Source organism: Colletotrichum tamarilloi, assembly GCF_030869305.1.
Source record: "Colletotrichum tamarilloi strain Tom-12 chromosome Unknown Scaffold_24.1, whole genome shotgun sequence".
Classification (NCBI taxonomy): domain Eukaryota; kingdom Fungi; phylum Ascomycota; class Sordariomycetes; order Glomerellales; family Glomerellaceae; genus Colletotrichum; species Colletotrichum tamarilloi.
The window spans coordinates 304,077-323,521 of NW_026849407.1; the positions used below are offsets into that span (position 1 = coordinate 304,077).

The 19,445-nt window shown below is 57.4% G+C and overlaps 6 protein-coding genes across 6 annotated transcripts; 3 read left to right on the forward strand and 3 right to left on the reverse strand.

The window, feature by feature from the left end:
* Positions 1–348: 348 nt before the first annotated feature.
* On the forward strand, positions 349–802 carry CTAM01_07651 (uncharacterized protein; the record flags this gene model as incomplete). The annotated part of the gene is made up of 2 exons (XM_060523673.1): positions 349–690; positions 758–802. Coding segments are annotated over 2 exons (387 nt in total), but the record flags the coding sequence as incomplete, so codon positions are not given.
* Positions 803–2,619: 1,817 nt separating this feature from the next.
* CTAM01_07652 (chitin synthase) lies at positions 2,620–8,072 on the forward strand (the record flags this gene model as incomplete). The annotated part of the gene is made up of 3 exons (XM_060523674.1): positions 2,620–2,918; positions 2,968–6,648; positions 6,695–8,072. The coding sequence occupies 3 exons, from the start codon at positions 2,620–2,622 to the stop codon at positions 8,070–8,072; spliced, it is 5,358 nt and encodes a 1,785-aa protein (XP_060381728.1).
* Positions 8,073–8,386: 314 nt separating this feature from the next.
* On the reverse strand, positions 8,387–9,929 carry CTAM01_07653 (uncharacterized protein; the record flags this gene model as incomplete). Its single annotated transcript, XM_060523675.1, has 2 exons — positions 8,387–9,539; positions 9,592–9,929. The coding sequence occupies 2 exons, from the start codon at positions 9,927–9,929 to the stop codon at positions 8,387–8,389; spliced, it is 1,491 nt and encodes a 496-aa protein (XP_060381729.1).
* Positions 9,930–10,325: 396 nt separating this feature from the next.
* On the reverse strand, positions 10,326–10,706 carry CTAM01_07654 (peptidase inhibitor I9; the record flags this gene model as incomplete). Its single annotated transcript, XM_060523676.1, has 4 exons — positions 10,326–10,416; positions 10,468–10,536; positions 10,589–10,629; positions 10,692–10,706. The coding sequence occupies 4 exons, from the start codon at positions 10,704–10,706 to the stop codon at positions 10,326–10,328; spliced, it is 216 nt and encodes a 71-aa protein (XP_060381730.1).
* A 1,236-nt stretch (positions 10,707–11,942) lies between these two features.
* CTAM01_07655 (AARP2CN domain-containing protein) lies at positions 11,943–15,507 on the forward strand (the record flags this gene model as incomplete). The annotated part of the gene is made up of 3 exons (XM_060523677.1): positions 11,943–12,009; positions 12,065–12,135; positions 12,193–15,507. 3 exons carry the CDS (start codon positions 11,943–11,945, stop codon positions 15,505–15,507), a joined length of 3,453 nt encoding a protein of 1,150 aa, XP_060381731.1.
* A 364-nt stretch (positions 15,508–15,871) lies between these two features.
* On the reverse strand, positions 15,872–19,413 carry CTAM01_07656 (nuclear pore protein; the record flags this gene model as incomplete). Its single annotated transcript, XM_060523678.1, has 4 exons — positions 15,872–16,930; positions 16,990–17,246; positions 17,674–19,244; positions 19,298–19,413. The coding sequence occupies 4 exons, from the start codon at positions 19,411–19,413 to the stop codon at positions 15,872–15,874; spliced, it is 3,003 nt and encodes a 1,000-aa protein (XP_060381732.1).
* Positions 19,414–19,445: the final 32 nt, after the last annotated feature.

The following is a 19,445-nucleotide window of genomic DNA, read 5'->3' on the forward strand; positions in this document are numbered from 1 at the left end:
ACTCACAACTTACCGACAATTGTAGTCTCAACACTCCCGGAGGCTGGACATGCAGGGCGAGACACTCGATGAAGAACCAGTGAGCCGCCAGAGAAAATTCAGCAAGGAAAGAAAAGAAAAAGGGGGCACCGATGCAGATTGCAGAAGCATGGGGATCAATCCATTGGATCTGAAAGCAGCCGGCGAGTTCCCATCGGCCGCTAAAAGGTCCAAAAAAAGACCTGCAGCACATGATAATGGGGTTCATGGTTCCTTGCGGGCATAGCGTGTGTCCATAAATCAAGGTAAAGCAGAAAACCCTGTGTTTGGCGGGAACATAAAAATTGCACACTCACACGCTCCATAGAGGAAAAAACAACTATTCGGCGCTCGAGGGCACAGCCTCACGCCGAGACTCCATCATGCCAGTCATTCAAACCAACCACCAACCACTCCGCTCCATTCAGCCAAGCCAAATCCGACCCTCTCCTCTCCGCTGACCAATGGCTCAGTTTCCATGATCATGCTGTCAGCAACAGACACGAAGGTCGCGGGTCACACTCGAGTCTTGCTGCTCTCGCACCCGCCATCGCGGCTCCGCTCGAGGTGGCCCTGTCAGCGGCAATTGGCGATAACAACAAAGATGCTCTCACTGCTCAGTGCCTCAATACGAACAACACCAAAATGCACCGCCCTCCATCTATCCTCTGTGTACGAAGTAGATGCACAGCTCCATTAGTCTGCCGCGAGAGTTGCTGCACCCGCCACCACATTGCAGGCAAAATCGGACGCTTACGACGTTGTGCTCAAAGCTTATGCATGATCACAACACAATTCCATCACGGTCGCCATGACCGAGTCAATAGATGCACCTGCGTGGATCCGATAGAGTATTGCCGGCACCAGCAACATCTCTCAGGGGAGCACAATACTACTACACAGCAGGCTCTACGCTGCAGCACGCCGTGATGCCATTGCTAGCATCAATTTTTGGATGAAATCCTGCTTGGCCTTGCAGACGCTTGGAAAACACCCGCTCTCGCGTCGGCATGCACTTCCTCTCTCAGCAGTGAGCAACAGTGGCATCTTATGCACCAAATGGCAAACGGTGCGATCGGATGGGTGGGCCGACTCTCGTCTCCATGGGCTCGTATTTGTTCCATGAAAAGGACTGCCCGCGGCCAGATCTACAGTTATTGCCAGGCTAGCCGGGGCTTTCGTTGGCCACCACAGGATGCGCGACTGACGACTGTGGACTCGTGGAGACGGGCTCTTGGGGGCCTTTCTAGCTGGATCCTGATCACCGGGGGTGGTTGGCACTTGGATCCACGTCGTTTTCCTTTGGGTTCGAATCTGGTTTTGGCCGTGTTGCACCTCTGTCTCTGTTCAAGTATCGATGGAGCCAAGCCTCATCCTGGTGTTCCATGCTGACGAGCTTCCTAGATCTCACTTGAGCATCAGCCATCAGGCCAGCTCCAGCCTCATAGTCAGCGTCCGTCGTGAAGCAGTCCTCGAGGAGCTGAAGCGTGCATAGGAACGATATTCTTACAGTGCGAAGCAGCCCTGAGCCTCCAGCCGAACGGTCTGCTCCAGGTATTCCACCGTGGTGCAAGGTACATGCGGTCGGGCTAAGTTTAGGGACCCGAGCTTGACGGCAACGTCGCCAGGGTTCCCCTTCTGATGGCAAAAATTTGGCCGGGGGCCTCTGGACTGAGACTATGCGTCTTTGGTCCGTCTCGCCCGCCCCAGTTCAGGGGTCAACACAAGGAAGCCCAGAGGAAAGGACAAGAGAGGGAGGAACAATGCACACACACGTTCGAATCCATACTGTATTTTTGGACCTGGCCATGGAAGCTACAGAGGCTGGTGGTGTGTTGATGATCCCTCGACCCAGGTATCTATTCCTACTGTGTTCGTGAGACCGGTACTTCGGGCAGTACGAAAAGAAGCATCTTCTATCCATCATTACGAGACCCACGCTCCAGGTCTTCCGCCTTGTCTGAGCTGTGTGTCTGCCGTCTGTGCCTGTTAGCTACGTTACCTATTAGCGGACGCTCGTTTGCCAGACACTCCGGGACCTGTGTAGAGAGAAAATAGGTCATTCTCTGTCTCTGAGTGTCTCCCCCCCTTTCGCTCGCCACTTTCTTCTTACTCGACACTCGATTTTGAAAGTGTCCGAGAGACTATTCAGCCCTTCTTCCTCTCAAACCTCTTTCCTATACAGACGCCTCACTCGTTTTGGTGGTCTGCCTACTCTATCGCTAATTTGTTACACATCCTCTTCCTTTTAATTTTGCCTTTGCTTGTTGATCGCCATATTTGCGTTTTGCAAGAGAGGAGAAAGAAAGGGAGAGAATCCAGCTGCAGCCTCATCACACACACCACCAACCCGCGTTGCTCAGTCGACAAATCGTGCAGGAAATACGCCTCTTTTTGCTACCTACAACCTTAATCATCACACCCTTCTAGACACTCGCTTCACTGAACGACTTTCTCGACTTCCTTCTCAATTCTTACCCATTGACGACAGTCCTCATCGTCTTGTTTACCTCGAGCTAGACGACATCACCGACTTCGAATAGCGTCTCGTCCGTCGACGTGTTTGTCCGCGCCGGACATCACGAACCCAATCCCATCACCATGGCGAGCGGACGCATGTCCATGTACTCGGTGGCCTCCGAGGGCATGGGAGGTCCTCGTGCCGGCCAACAACCCTCGCAGTTTTCCACCACGACCCTCCTCAACGCCATTCACAATATTTACCTGTCATCCCAACCCTTCAAGTTGGACGCTGGCTCCAGCCTTGTCGTAAACACATGGCTCACCGCAGCACAGGCCGGACCGGACGGAAGAACAGGAGGCACCATAGATCCTGCCCTCGGTGCCAGAGCATGGGAACATGCTCGCCGCCGTGCTGAGGATGGCTGTATCATTCTTGGGTAGGCTTCAAACCCCAATCAACAGACAACAATTGCTAATGCTGCTTAGTTCCCTTCACACATCGAGCCCCTCGGTCCTCACGCCTTTCCTCTCATCTCTGCCACTCAACATCCCGTCATCCGTCTACAGGTCACTCGAGGCCATCCAGCCTTTCTTGAGATGCTCCACCCCCTACAACCCCTCCGCTTCCAGACAGGCTGCCCTCGGCGTCACCTTGACGCTCAACTTGACCGGTAACTTCCAGGGAGCCGCCATCGCCCTGTCTCAGGGCGGCATCGATACCGCAAAGGGCCTGCTCAACATCCCCTCTGAACCGGGGTACCGCGCCTTTGACGTCTTTTACTACCTATTGACGTCGGTCTCTACGCCCGCCGAGAGGGAGTTCTTGGGCCTCAAGCCCGCCTCCAGCTATGCCCTGCTTGCGAGATCCGGCACATACGACCCGCCCTCGTACCTCCCCACGGCTGACGATGCCGCTGCTGCCGATGACTTTAGGACCGCCCTCAAGGACATTGGCATCAAGGGTTCTGCGTACCGCAACCTCATCTCTACCCTCGCTGGCCTGCTCAAGCTCGGCGACACGCTCGACTACAACCTGGACGAGGACGTGTTTGACGAAATCTGCGAGGATGTGAGCGGCCTGCTGGGCATGGATCCCGAGACCCTTGCCACGCAGTGTACAACGCAGGACCGGTCAACGCTGGTTGGCGGTCTGTACGAGGCGTTGGTCGACTGGGTCATCTCCAAGGCCAACCAGGCGATCTCCGCGCAGATGGCACGTATCAGAGACGGTACCGAGTCCATCGCAGGTGGTGCCCGCACGCCCACATCCAACGGCGACGGCGACACCGTCTGCATCACCATCTTGGATGTCCCCGACCCAACCCTGGGCAAAGCCTTGACCATGCGTGGCATCTTTGACGACACCGTGGGCATCAACTCGGAGATGATTGCTGACGGCATCGAGGCGTCTCCCGCCGGCAGCACCGTCGTGCGTGAGATGCAGACGGCCATTGCGGAAGTTGGCCACGAGCTTGGCATCATGTCTGGCGCCGCCGGCAAGGACCGCCAGCACGCGCTCGAGAAGCGTGAAGAGGTTCTCGAGAAGATTGGACACTCTGCCGATGACGACGCGTTCCTCAAGAAGCTGCTCTTCCCGGTCTCCGGCCAGGGCATCAACCTCGGAGTTGCCGGACGTCTCGAGCTCGCAACGCTTCTCAGCTCCAGCCGCGTGTGGTACCACCTCTCGATCCACCCCACCGACGACTCTCCCGCCAGCTTGGCTGCTTTGCCTTCCGTCAACTCAGCCTGGTCAGCTGGCACTGTCTCCCGCCAGCTCCGTTCCTGGAGGCTGCCCGAGTGGGCCAACAGGCGAAACAAGAACCTGGATTTCACCGCTGATTTCGACATTGACGAGTTTGTCCAGCGATACGCTGCGTTGGGCTGCCAAGACGGCCGCGAGGGCATCGAGACGTGGATCCTCGAGCGCGGATGGACCAACGGCGAGGTCATTGTCGGTAAGGAGCGTGTGTGGACACGTGAGAGCGCTTGGTGGGAGGCGGAGAGCATGCTCGACATGAAGCCCCTCGATAACAACCTCCCCGGCATGGGCAATGTCCTGGCCGTGAACAACCTCGAATCAGGCTACTCGGCAAACGGCAGCGGCTACTTCCCAACGCCCATGCTGGACACGACACCCAACGGAAGCCGTGATCACCTCATTGCCCACCAGCGCAATGCCAGCCAGGGCAACCTCTCCCAACACACCCTCGCTCACAATGCCGCGATGCGTGCTCCTTCCGTAGCTCCTTCGGGCATGCGTCCCGCGCAGAACGGAGACTATGGTCTCGGCACCAAGGGTGACACCTACAAGGGCCAAGTCTTTTACAACAACGAGGGCGAGTTTGTCGGCCAGATGGACCCCGAAATTGCTGACGGCAAGCACGTCGAGGAGAAGACCATGGACAAGGACCGCCGTCTCTGGGTTGCCATTGTGTGGTTCTGGACCTTTTGGATCCCCTCGCCCGCGCTGCGCCTCATCGGCCGCATGAAGCGTCCCGACGTGCGCATGGCCTGGCGTGAAAAGTTCACCTTGGTCTGGTTCATCGTGCTCATCAACGCTGCTATTGTTTTCTGGATTATCGGGTTCGGCAAGCTCCTGTGTCCCAACTTTGATAAGGCCTGGGATAGCACGGAAGTCGGCACGCACCAGGGCGAGACGGATTTCTACGTTAGCTTCCGCGGTGGCGTGTACGATGTCTCCAAGTTCTGGAAGACGCAGCACTCCGATACCAACATTGAGACGACCAAGGCCAACATGATTCAATTCGCCGGATTGGACATGGACGACTACTTCCCGCCTCCCCTTACTCTGGTGTGCCCCGGTCTCGGAATCGCCTCGTCCACCGCACTCCAGGCCAACACCACCCCCGAGTACACCATTGGTATCCACAAGTCTGGCTCTCTGGCCGATGACCGTACGAGCGCGCTCGGCGACTCTGATTGGTACAGCAAGAAGCTGCTGCCGCGCATGAAGGAGTTTTACAAGGGCGATCTCGTCTGGGACAAGGGCGACGTCAAGTCGGACGGCCAAGACAACAGCCACATGTGGGTGATTTACAACGGCGGCGTCTACGACTTTACAAACTACTACCACACCCAAGACGTCTTCAAGCAGGTCGACACGTACAAGTTCCTTAACACCAAGATGATGAGCGCTGTCGAGAACAACCCGGGTGAAGACATTACCGACAACTGGAACACCATCATCAAGGCCGCCGCCAGCAACTCGACCGAGAACACCAGCGTCCAGAACAGTCTCAACTGCGCAAAGAATTTGTTCTATAAGGGTATTCCAGACTTCCGCTACTCCGCTAGGTGTCAGGTCAACAACTACATCATGTTGGCCATGACGATTATTCTCTGCGCCGTCATTCTCATCAAGTTCTTGGCTGCTCTGCAGTTCGGTTCCAAGCGTCGCCCCGCTCCTCAAGACAAGTTTGTTATTTGCCAAGTGCCGGCCTATACCGAAGGCGAAGACTCGCTGCGAAAGGCGCTTGACTCTTTAACGGCCCTTCAGTACGACAACAAGCGCAAGCTCATCTGCGTCATTTGCGACGGTGTCATTGTCGGTGAAGGCAACGATCGTCCTACCCCCAAGATTGTCCTGGATATCCTCGGCGTAGACCCCAAGGTTGACCCGCCCGCGCTGCCCTTCAAGTCTGTCGGCACGGGCAGCGAGCAACTCAACTACGGCAAGGTGTACTCTGGTCTGTACGAATTCGAAGGCAACGTCGTCCCCTACCTCGTCATTGTCAAGTGCGGCAAGGAATCCGAGCAGAGCAAGGCCAAGCCCGGTAACAGAGGCAAGCGTGACTCCCAGATTCTGCTGATGAGCTTCCTCAACCGCGTCCACCACCGTTCTCCCATGTCCCCGCTCGAGCTGGAAATGTTCCACCAGATCAACAACATCATCGGCGTGGACCCCGAGCTGTATGAATATCTCATGATGATTGACGCCGATACCTGTGTCCGGGAAGACTCGCTCAACAGACTGGTTTCCGCCTGTGCCAACGACGCTAAGATTGCCGGTATCTGCGGTGAGACTGGTCTGCAAAACGATGACAAGACCTGGTGGACCATGATTCAAGTCTACGAGTACTTCATCTCCCACAACCTAGCCAAGGCTTTCGAGTCTCTCTTCGGATCCGTCACATGTTTGCCTGGATGGTATGTACCCTCACTTCTCACTTGCAGGACCAAGCTAACCAGTCAGTTTCACAATGTACCGTCTGCGCACCGTCGACAAGGGCAAGCCGCTCATTATCTCGGACAACATCATCCGCGACTATGCCGTGTGTGACGTCGACACCCTCCACAAGAAGAACCTGCTGTCTCTTGGTGAGGATCGTTACCTGACGACGCTCATGACCAAGTACTTCCCGTCCATGAAGTTCAAGTTCATCCCCGACGCGTACTGCCAGACTGCCGCCCCCGAGTCGTGGAGCGTTCTGCTGTCCCAACGTCGTCGCTGGATCAACTCCACCATCCACAACCTGTTTGAACTGATGAAGCTCAAGGAGATGTGCGGTTTCTGCTGCTTCAGCATGCGCTTCATCGTCTTTATTGATCTCTTTGGTACCATTATCCTCCCGGCGACGACCTTCTACCTCGGCTACCTCATCTACCTCGTAGCCAGTAGGACCGGACAATTCCCCATGATTTCCATCATTATGCTCGCCGCGGTGTACGGTCTCCAAGCCCTCATCTTTATCCTGAAACGGCAGTGGCAGCACATCGGATGGATGATCATCTACATTCTCGCCTTCCCCATCTACAACTTTGCGCTCCCCATTTACTCCTTCTGGAACCAGGACAACTTCTCGTGGGGTAACACGCGTATCGTCATTGGAGAAAAGGGCATGAAGAAGCTCATCGCCGTGGACGACGAAGGCTTCGACCCCCGCAGCATCCCGCTCCAGCGCTGGGACGACTACGCCATGATGAACAACCTCCCCGGCCGCCGCGGCGGCTACATGGAGAAGGCCGACATGGGCTACGACGACCAGTACGAGATGGACGAGATCCGCTCCGTCTACTCGTCCGTCCGCCAGGGCTCCGTCCTCACGGGCATGAACCGCAACAACCACTACGTCCCGCCTCAGTCGCCCGCGCCCTTTGGCGGCATGGCCCGCGCCTCGGGCGCCACGAGCCCCTACCACCAGGACCAGCACATGGCCAACCGCCAGTCCATGGTCTCGCTCGGCGCCCACGACATCCACCGCGGCCAGACGCCCTACCAGGACTTCCCCAGCAGCCGCCCGAGCGTCTCCAACCTCCGCGGCCAGGCCAGCGTCTCCCCCGGTCTTGGCGTCGGCAACAACCGCTCGCAGTCGGCCCTCGGCATCAACCGCCAGCAGGCCGGCGCCGCGCAATCGACGTCGTCCTTCGACTTCCAGCGCGGCAACATGCAAGGACCCGACGACGGCATGATCATTGACGCCATCCAGGGCGTTCTGCGCGAGGTCGACCTCGACACGGTGACAAAGAAGCAGGTCCGCGCGCTCGTCGAGCAGAGGCTGCAGACGGGACTCGTCGGCGAGAGGAGGACGTTTATGGACAGACAGATTGACAACGAGCTGGCCAACATGTAGACTGTGTACGTGTATCGGCATCTTAACGGCAAATCGTACATAACACGGGCCAGCTTTCATCTCTGTCGTATCATGAGGGCATTTTAAAACAAAAACTGGGGGCGTTGCGAATCTAGGGGCATGTCTTGGATACAAATCTTGTTTACAATGTTTCTTTCTCTTTATTTGGGGGCATATCGTAGTTCTTTGGCACCACATTCGCGGATGGCTTCCACCGGATAATACATCTCCTAGTAGTTCAAATTAATCTTTATGAGACAATGGACCTTCATTATGAATCGTGTGGACTGGATTTTATTTTCACTCCTGTCTACTCATGTTCTCCGCTCTTGAATCTTGCCAACGCCGTTGAGCCGCAGGTAGACATCGGTGCCCCAGCCGTACAAGCTCTGCACAGCAATCCCACCGCCAAAGTACTCGGCGTACGCCCGACTCAGCGGCAGACCGTACCCGAGACCCGCAATCGAGCTCCCACCAGCGCTCGCGCTAGAAATCACATTTAGGCCACCATCATCGGACCCGGGAAACTCGTCGTCATCGGAAAAGGTAGTGAAGGAGTAGGACCAGATGTTGGGTAGCACCTCGGGGGAGATGCCGCCGCCGCGGTCGCGGATGCGAATCGTCACGCCGGGGACATTATCCTCGAGCGGCTTGATGGCGTCGCTCCTGAACTCGCCGCGCGTCTCCTTGGGCACTTCAATCTTGAGGTGCTGGTTTGGTCGGGGCGGCTCCGGGGCGATGGTGACGACGATGGGCTCCTTGTTATCCCTGGATTCCACGGTGGCTCGGAAGGCATTCTTGAGGAGCTCGGTGACGATGTATTCGAGGTGCATCGGTATAAACGCAAACGTGGTGTCGGGCTCGCCGTCGATGACGAGCTGCGGCCGTACGCCGTACCGCAGCTCGCAAATATCCGCCACGAAGCCGGCACAGGACTCAATGATGTGGGCCGGCTTGAGGGCCGTGTCGATGACGCCAATGTAGCTGGGCTGCTCCGGGCACGGGGTCGGGCTAGCCTGGGGGTCAAAGTGAGGCTGGGAGCTGTAGTGCAGGGCAATGTGCTGCTCGGCGACGAGGCGAGTGCCGATGCGGGCGCGGAGGTGCTCGTCGAGGAAGCGGGTAACTTCTTGCGGAGAGATGTAGCGGCGGCACTCGAGGAAGCCACGGGCGAGGATGGGGATTGTGTCGGTGTGGGTTGCCACGAGCTCGGCGAGGACCTCTGTGAAGCGTATCTCGTCGTCGAGGGTGCGGACAGCGCTATCGCCGCCCTTTGTCCACCAGGGGAGGAGGGTGGAGAGGGAGTGAACGTAGTTGTTATAGATGCGGCTGATGTTGGGGTTGGAGACGACAATATAGGGTAGGTTGCGGAGGGCCTGGATGCGGTGGGCGAGGCGGATCGGGAGGAGTGAGAGGGTGAAGTTGGCCGAGGATAGCAAGGACTTTTCGCTCAGAGGAGGGCGGCCGTGTCTTTCGATGTTAGTGCTTGGATTGACATTCGAGATTCAAAGAGTGTAAGTACTTGACCAGGTCGGTGAGGCTCAAGGGATGCTGCGTCTTGTTGGCGAGCTGGACAATCTCGTGGTCGTCGACGCGGGACAGGTGGTGAGAGGAGCCATGGCGGTGACTGTGACGGTGACCGTGCCGAGAGGAAGAGAGCAGACGAGTGTTTGAAGGAGTATGGAGTTGTGCGAGTATCCTCTGGGGCGTCTTGGGCCTCAATGGTCTCGCTATGGGTATCATGGCGGCATTGTCGATGTTGCAAAGAGGAGTGATACGGTCAAGGGGAAATCCGTTGGGGGAGGAGGTTTCTGGTGCAACAGGCAGTAGCAGCAGCAGCAGCAGCAGCGGAAAGAGCATGAGATCATACGCTTTGGGACCTTAGCGCGTGGTTTGTGCACTGTCCTTTTTGTGGGGTTCCCAGTGGCTACCGACGGCCCCTGGGTGAGGTGGTCCGGGCTCTCCATGAGCCCCGCGCCGGGGGTGGTGAGACACTTGGACCTCTGTCGGCGGGGGCCGATTCCAAGCGCTTGATGCTGTTACGGAAGGTACCTTGTTTGTATGGATGAGGACCTTTATGGCAAAAGAGAACATGTTTTCCTAGCTGCCCTGACGAGGCAAGTTGCTACGAGCCAAGCGTCACAAACAATAAAACTAGTAAAGGAAGTGAAGCGTAAACCATGAAGAATCTCGTGAGTCTAAGGTATGTAGTGGATCAAGTACAGCTTGCCAGCCCCTCGCTCGCGATACATCCCTCTATTGCGTCTTGACCTCCTGGTCCTTCTCGACGTGCTTGACGTGCTCGTGGCTCTCCAGAGTTGAGATCTGGTCCTCGGGGAACTCGACGCTGTAGTTGGTAAGTCATCTGTACTGCTGAGGGACATGGGGGAGAGCGTACGAGAAACCCTTGATCAGGCTGTACTCGTGGCCAATCTTTCCTCCCTGGTCGGTGGCGTGCTTCTTGGCACTGGTCTGCTGTTAGTTCTTAGATCTGTATCGTCGTGGAAGAGAAGACTTACGCCGCGACCTGGTCGGCGGAGGCATCCTCCTTGCAGGTGACCTGGGAGAGGTTAGCTTGCTGGACGGTGACGGTGGTATTCAGTGTAAAGGAGCTGTATTCACAATGTAGGTAGGCATTCTGATGGATGTGGTTGGGTTTGTATGGTGGGAGTTGTAGTCTGTGGTTGTGCAAGAGCGAGGTTGAAGTTGACAAGCTCCCAGGTTGGACATAGGCCGGCGGAGTCTCTTTATAACCAAGCCGGCAGGACTCATGCCTGCCCGGTTTGCTAAGGGATGTGCTACCTTCTAGACGGTACACACCAGTGACAGTGACGGGATGGGTGTGGGAACTCGAGGTGGGCTGCCTACTGCGTACAGCCGGCAACTAACAGTGACGCGGAAAAGGTTCGTGGGTGGCCCAGCGAGTGGAGGGAAAGGTCCATGCAACCACAGCAACTACCTATCTGCTGCCCTGGACCGCGTGGGTGTGGACGCCTGTGTGGTACGTAAAGCATTGGATGGCACCAGCATCTGCTTGCTTCCTACTGTTCAGGAATTGCTCCCCTTATGCACACGCAATACGTCATCCCACCTTTGCGCGCCTCTTGAGCCGAGATGGTCACCTCCATCTGCCTGCCAGACAACCAACAAGTTATCCCTCAGAGGCATCTATGGCGCATAGAGCGCATCCACAACACGACCGACGTGCACAGCCGAGATAAGACGCGAAAAGACTGACCAGATCTGGCGCCTCATGCATCTCGTTTCTTCACGCATCATCCTGCCGGTGCGCGCAGAGGATTGCGGAGCCTTGGATTGTCTTGTGACTTGGCCCAGAAACCAATCAATGCGTCCCCGGCCATCTCTCACCATCTCCCACCACCGGGTCGTCATCGCCATGCCGTCATTGCTGACCTAACCCTCTGCCTCCGTTGCTCTACCTTTTCGATGTACCTCTGTTCGTAACTCAAGGTACCGGTATGCATGAGTCCTTGCCAACTTCGTGTCGTATACCACCACCTCCTCATCCAACGTGGTCCATGACATTCCACAAAACACCTAGATACAATAAAACATTGAAGAACCGGAATCGTAAAGACATCATCGTGTAAAGACCATGCCGCAAACTGTGATCCCATATCGTGGGGTCGGCTCAACGACGATCTCCGAGGGAGGGGCACAGAGGGGTAACACGAGGAAGTGGGGGCGCATACTATCTTATCGATAGACAGATTAGATAAGTCAGACCCGCAACAAATTTTTGATCGATAGCAGTCGAGTCGCGAAGCGCTGCGACGAAAGAAAAAAAAACCCCAAGGCCCGTCTTTCGTCGTGTAGCTGCAGGACCTCCCAACATCTTTGGGCAACGCCGTCATGGAGGACCAAGTACACAAGCCTCACCGCAAGGCGAAGGACAAGAAGGGGAAGCAAAACACCGGGGGTGAGTCTTCTGTACTTATGACCACCCGCCAATTCGAATACTGACGAGCGCGCAGAGAAGAACCCAAAGGCCTTTGCCTTTTCTAACCCCGGAAAGCTTGCCAGGTCGGCCGCAAGATCTTCAGATGTGCGGCCCTTCCTCTTGCTCACATAGCATACCAGCAACTGACTTGTACCTTTACAGATCAAAGAACGACGCTTCCATGTCCCGCAAGTCGACCGCCTCCCCGACGAGCCGCCACCGAGGCTGGTCACCATCGTGGGACCCCCCGGTGTCGGCAAGACGACCCTCCTCAAGTCCCTGATCCGACGATACGCAAAGGAGACCGTGTCCGACCCCCAAGGCCCCATCACCGTCGTCACCTCCAAGAAGCAGCGGTTGACCTTTGTCGAGTGCCCCAATGAGCTCGAGGCCATGGTCGACATGGCCAAGATCGCCGACATTGTCCTTCTCATGATTGACGGCAACTACGGATTCGAGATGGAGACGATGGAGTTCCTCAACATCCTCGCCGCCACCGGTATGCCCGGCAACGTCTTTGGCATCCTCACGCATCTTGACCTGTTCCGGAAACCCCAGGCGCTGAGGGACGCCAAGAAGCGACTCAAGAAGAGGCTGTGGAGCGAGCTGTACGCCGGCGCTCACCTGTTCTACCTCTCTGGTGTCATGAATGGACGTTACCCCGACCGCGAAATCCACAACCTCTCCCGTTTCCTGTCCGTTATGAAGAACCCGCGCCCCCTAATCTGGAGAAACTCCCACCCGTACACCATCATCGACAGCTACCGAGACATCACGCATCCCACAAAGATTGAGGAGGACCCCATGTGCGACCGGTCGATCGTGTTGTCGGGATACCTGCGCGGCACCAACATGACGCAGCAGGGGCAAAGAGTTCACGTTCCGGGACTGGGCGACTTTACCGTGGCGAACCTCGAGGTCATGCCCGACCCGTGCCCGACACCCGCCATGGAACAGGCCCTCGCCAAGGTCACCGGCAAGACGACACGACGACGCCTGGATGAGAAGGAGAAGAAGCTCTACGCCCCCATGTCCGACCGCAGCGGTCTCAAGATTGACGGCGACGCCATCTGGATCACGAGGGAAAAGGGTTTCACGCTCGACAAGGACGCCGAGGACGGCGAGCGCGGCGAGGGCGAGGAGCTCATCGTGGGACTCCAGGGCGAGCGGAAGCTGCTGGGCCAGACCGAGGAGGGCGTGCAGCTCTTCCGGGGAGGCGAGCAGCTGAAGCAGGTGGCCGAGGAGGAGGACACGGGCAGAAAGACGCAGCGCCACGCACGCTTCGCAGACCGCGACGAGGAATCCGACGCCGAGATGGACGACGACGAGGGGTTCGTTAGCGGGGAAGACGAGGGCGAGTCCGACGTGGAAGAGGAGTTCAACGAGGGCAAGCTGGGCAAGATGTTCCGGAGAACCGCCGACAAGGACGCCCAAGAGGACGACATTGCCTTTGCCGACAGCGACTCGGACCTCGGCTCAATATCGGGACTCGAAGACGAAGATGAGGACTCGGAAGAGGACATGGACGACGAGGACTTTGACTCAGACGAGGAGGCGGCGGCCATGAAGTGGAAGGAGAACATGGCAGAGCGCGCAAAGAAGCTCCACGGCAAGCGACGCTCGTACCACACACCGGACCTGGCCAGGTTCATGTACGACGAGAAGCTGTCGCCCGACGAAGCGCTGCAAAAGTGGCGGGGCGAGGATCCGGAAGAAGAAGACATCGAAGCGGACGAGGACGACGACTTTTTCCAAAAGTCCAAGCAGGACAAGGAGGACAAGGTCGAGGACCGATCGATACCCGTGTACGACTACCAAGATCTGGCAGCGAAGTGGTCGCAGGCGGCGGCCGTCGAGGCTCTGCGGAAGCGCTTCACCACGGCGGGCATGCGTGACGACGACGGGGATGACGATGACGAGTTTGACGGCATCGACGATGATGAGGAGGACGAGGACGATGAAGGTGACGGTGTCTTTGAGGACCTCGAGACGGGCGAGCAGCACGGAGGGGACGCGGAGGAACCCACAGAGGAAGAAGCGTTCGACACGGAGCGCGAAAAGAACGCGAAGCGCAAGGAGGAGCTCAAGCTACGCTTCGAAGAGGAAGACCGCGAGGGTTTCATGAACGACAAAGCCAACGCCAGGCGGGAAGGCGCGGCAGGCGACCAGGAGTTCGGCGAGGACGACTGGTACGAGGCGCAAAAGGCCGTCATCCAGAAGCAGCTCGACATCAACAAGGCCGAGTTCGAGACGCTGGACGAGCGGCAGCGGGCGGCCGTCGAGGGCTACCGCGCCGGCAAGTACGCAAAGATTGTGCTCGAGGGCGTCCCGGCCGAGTTTGTCGAAAAGTTCAACCCGCGCAACCCCATCATCATCGGCGGCCTGTCCCCGACCGAGGACCGCTTCGGCTTCGTCCAGGTGCGCATTAAGAAGCACCGCTGGCACAAGAAGATTCTCAAGTCCAACGACCCCTTGATCTTCTCCCTTGGCTGGCGTCGCTTCCAGACCATGCCCATCTACAGCACCTCGGACTCGCGGACGAGGAACCGCATGCTCAAGTACACACCCGAGCACACGCACTGCTTCGCGACCGTCTACGGCCCGCTCATCGCGCCCAGCACGGGTTTCGTCTGCTTCAACTCCTTCTCGCCCGAGAACCCGGGCTTCCGCATCGCGGCGACCGGCACCGTCCTCAGCGTCGACGAGTCGACCGAGATTGTCAAGAAGCTCAAGCTCACGGGTACCGCCGACAAGATCCACAAGAACACGGCCTTCATCAAAGGCATGTTCAACACGGCGCTCGAAATCGCCAAGTTCGAGGGCGCCGCCATCAAGACCGTCTCGGGCGTCCGCGGTCAGATCAAGCGCGCCCTCTCCAAGCCCGAAGGCCACTTCCGCGCCACGTTCGAGGACAAGATCCTCTACAGCGACATCGTCTTCCTCCGCGCCTGGTACCCGATCAAGCCCCACCGTTTCTACAACCCAGTCACCAACCTCGTCGGGTGGCAGGCGATGCGTCTTACCGGCCAAGTCCGCCGCGACGAAGGCATCGACACGCCCCTCGAGAAGAACAGCCAGTACCGCAAGATCGAGCGCCAGACGCGGCACTTCAACCCCCTCAGAGTCCCGCGCGCCCTGGCCGCCGAGCTGCCCTTCAAGTCGCAAATCGTGCAGCAGCGCAAGCAGAAGAAGGAGACGTACATGCAGAAGCGCGCCGTGGTGCTCAACAAGGAGGAGAAGACGGCACGCAACCTGCTGCAGCAGCTGTCGACGATCCGCAACGACAAGGTCGCCAAGCGCGCCGCCAAGAAGGAGGAGAAGCGCGCAGAGTACCGCAAAAAGATTGCCGACTCGGACGAGAAGAAGGAGGCGCGTGAGAAGAAGGAGAGCAAGGAGTTTTGGCGCAAGAACGGGCGGAAGCGCCAGGCGGCCGACGATGGAGGCGGTGGTGGCGGACAGAAGCGCAGCAGAAAGTAAATGTTCGGAACACGGAAAACGGGAGACTAAAAAGCAAGTAAGAGAGAGAGAGAGACAGAGTATGTGTAATCAAGGGCGCTTGGCTGTCATTTGCATTAGACGGCGCAGGCTGTGAAGCCTCTCAGTAGGGTATCTAACTTCAAAATCATTTCCTTGATACGTGCCCGTCGCTTGTGTCTAGTTGCGCCTTGTTTTCTTCGTATACCACCAAGCCTCTGATGGCTATTGGGAGGACCTCGCTTCACAGTGATTACGAGGCCGGTGACTTACGGCACAATACTCAAAGTACTCAGCCTTGGTGACATACGGTGCCGGATTCTCCAGGACTCATCTACCTGCCAGCCCAATTAACATCATCATACGCTCAAACCGTTGCCATTCTCGTCTTCACCATGGCCAACTCGGAACTCTTGGCCCATGTGCCGCTCGGGGTCTGCCGGTAGCACACAAGCTTGCCATCATCACCAGTACTGGCCAGGATCTGTCCGTCATCGTCAAACCCGACGCGCCAGACGGGCGTGCGGTGGCTGTCGAGCTTGGCGACTTCCTTAAAGACGTGCTTCACTTGGCCCGGCTGCCCCGAAAAATGCCGTTCCGCATGCGAGCCAGACTTTGCCAGGCTTGCGCTGAGTCCCGATTGATGCTGCTGTTGCTGTTGCTTATCGTTCGTCTGCCCTCCCGCCTTTGCCGCTGCTTGCGCATAGTGATTTTCGTGCTTGGTGAGCTCCGTCGTGGCCCACGTCTTGCCGTCGTCGGCCGAGTGCGGCGTGTCGATGCGGAACACGCGCACGCAGCCGTCCTGGCACGCCGTCGCGATGGTGTCGTACCCTCGAATGTTGCCCGTCGCCCACGCCACGTCGCGCACGAGGCCGCGGTGGACACCCACCTCGACGGCAAGGTAGAACTCTCGTTGTGTCTGCGCCACGCCATACGAAGTCGCAATCACGTCCCTCGAGCGGTAGATCTTGACCGACGACATGCCTGCCACGACCAGCCCCAAGGAGTCGCTCGCCACACCCGCCCGCAGGGCGTTGTAGCACGGGTCCAGGTTCGGGTCGAAGCGGACCTTGAAGCTAATCTCCTCGCCGCGGCTCGGCTTGGGGCAGATGCTCAGCTCGTCGATTTGTGTGTATTCCGACATGTTTTCGGGCTGTTCATTCTCGTAGACCACCAGACGGCCCTCAGTGGAGAGCAGGGCGAGGTACGTGTGCCGCGTCTCTTCGTTGTGTTTCATGGAAAAGGAGCGGTAGGGGTATTTGGGAGAGCGCATTTCGTAGGCGGCTTTGCTCGTCGTCGCGCGGCTGCTGGCGCTGAATCGGCGGCCCGGTGCTGCTGATGGGTCTTCCGCCCACAGCTTGAAGCGGCCTTCTATGCCGAGGGAGGCGATGAGGTTCGGGTAGACTGTCGGGGGGAGCCATTGGAGCTGGGGCGAAGAGGCAGAGGTCAGCGATTTCGTTTTGCTTGCGTCTCCTGTGTTCATACCTCGAGGATCTCGCCGCCGTGGGCACCCCATGTATCGCAGTGGTGCCAGACGCCGTCCTTGTGCCGGTTGAAGACCTTGATCTTGCCGTCTACGGACCCTGTCGCGCACCGGTCGCCGTAGGCGTTGAAGGCGACGGCCTGGACGAGGTCCTGGTGTCCATGCTGGAGGTTTAGGTCGAATCCGGTCTTTTCTTCGGCAATTGCAGGTACTTCGTGAGGGTACGTCGCCATCTTGTGCCGAATTGGGTGATGGGGAGCTGGTTACAGTACTCGCACAACGAGGTCGTGGTGTTGTAGATGCGACCGAGTTGAAGGTCGAGCGAGGGAGCTCTGCCCCGCGCATTTAGCTCCGGTACGTACCGATCTGGTGACAACCTCAACTTCAGTCAAACATACAATCAACAGAGGGGCCAAAGGCCAATTTGCAATTACAAAGGCGTCTATAGGTTGGAGAATAATGAGTATTAACGGATTTCCAAGTTTATTAAGCCTGAAATAAAGACAGTTGATCTCACAACAACCCAAACCATGTCTCTGATGTATCAAGACATAGCGACACAGAACAAACAGTCCAAACACACGCTCCAGGGTCTCAATCAGTCATTGAAAGTGTTAAAGAACAATGCAAATTCAAGGATATGCTGTGTCATTTCATCTAAATCAAATACCACCCATGTTAATTACCCCCTTCAACGTTGATGCGCAGCTCCTGTAGCTTCTCATAGAGCGCCGGGATGCCTTTGCCAAACGCAAGCGAATGCGGTACATCCTTGAGGGGATGGACCGGTCCGTAGCTGACATTCTCAACAGTGACCAACAAATTGCGCACAAAGTTGCCGTCCCAGAGATTTTCTCGCTGCGGGTAGTTTCGCAGCACCCCAAGGGCTTTCCCCTGGATAACGGGATCTTGACAGGTAACGAGTATAAAGTAGAGAGGCGGTATAATCCCGATATCGAGCGTAAACGATCGAGGCATTGCCCCAGATTCGCGCTGCTTGGCAACCAGCCCTTGGTGTAGCAGGGCAGCTAACGACACGAGCTCCGCGTGCTGGGCGACAACGTCGGGCGATTGCTGCCTCTGGTGCGGCTTCTGATGCAGCGTCTGACATATCAGACGCGCGCACTTGTAGTGGAGCATGTCGAGGCAGATGGAGTGGTGCTCTTCGGTACCGCTCGCGGGGGCTTGGGGCCTTTCCATGAAGCGTTGGAAGAGACCCGTCAGGTGATTGCCCCGTTCCATGAGGATCTCGTGCTGGCGGTGCGGTACGGGGCGAGCCCAGAACTCGTCGTCGCCTTGTTGCTCCTTTGTCAGCCAGACCAGGGCAAACACGTCACGCGTGTATTGCACGATGGCTCGATGAGCATCCGCTATGGTCTCGAACTCGTCCAGCAGCGTGTCGTCGAGCTCTCTCCCCTCATACAGCTTGATGGCGATAACGGGCTTGAAGTTCTCAGCAAAGAGCGCGCACGAGATCTCCCAGGTGGCGAAGAGTCTCAGGATGTAGTCCATTGACAGGACGTCTTCCGAGGGGTCTGCGCTAGCATGAGGGGGCACAGCGTCTCGCAGCTCGTTGAGCTTGCTCATGGGAAGACTCTCAATGATGCGCAGGCCGTTCGAAAGATGTGTCAGCGCTGGTCGCCAGTTATTCCGCAAGGACTCGATGCAGACAAAGGACACGCAGCAGAGGAGAGTGACGGTGATCCTGTCCTTCATCGGAACGTGGGCATAGCTGGAGAGCTTGGACATGGCCGTGCCGTACTGCTGGATAGTGAAGATTTCGAGCTCGCGGGGAGGCGCCTCTCCGCCACGAGGAGGAGCTGTCTGATACATGTGATGGGCAGAGCCGAGGGCGACAATGGCGTGCTTCACGGCGTCGTCCGAGTGGCTTAGCTGGGTTGCGAATCGGCTCCAGAAACTGGTGAGATTCGTGACATGGTTGGAGAGGCCGGCCTCTGCCATGCGGCGGAAGCGGTGGAAGTAGACGCGCTCCGTGTGTGTACCGTCAATGTCGGCAACGAGGGGACGCAGCAATCGAGGGTTCTGGCTCTCAGACAAGACTCGGATGAGTAGAGCCTGGGGAACAAGAGCATCGCTGTCTCTTGGCCGAACTGGCAGGCCTTTATCGTAGCCGTCGCAAGCCCGGCCTGTTGACGTGCAACGCGAACAAGCGGGCCGCTCCTCTCCGCACTTGATGCGTCTGATTCTAGGGGTCGAGTTAGTATCGGTGAGAGGCCAAGCACAAGTTGAGGTCTTACTTGCTACCACCGAGTCAGTTAAGGTTGGTCACAGCGGTTCCGAGAGACTTACCAAGTCAGACAGCCGGTCCGCACTTTGGGCTTGCTTGCTCTTTTTCGCTTCGCGGTGATGATTGCCTTCTCTAGCGTAGGCGTGGCAATGCCGCTTTCCTGTGATGTAGATGCCATTCGTGACGAAGCATCCGGCAGATCTAGTAATC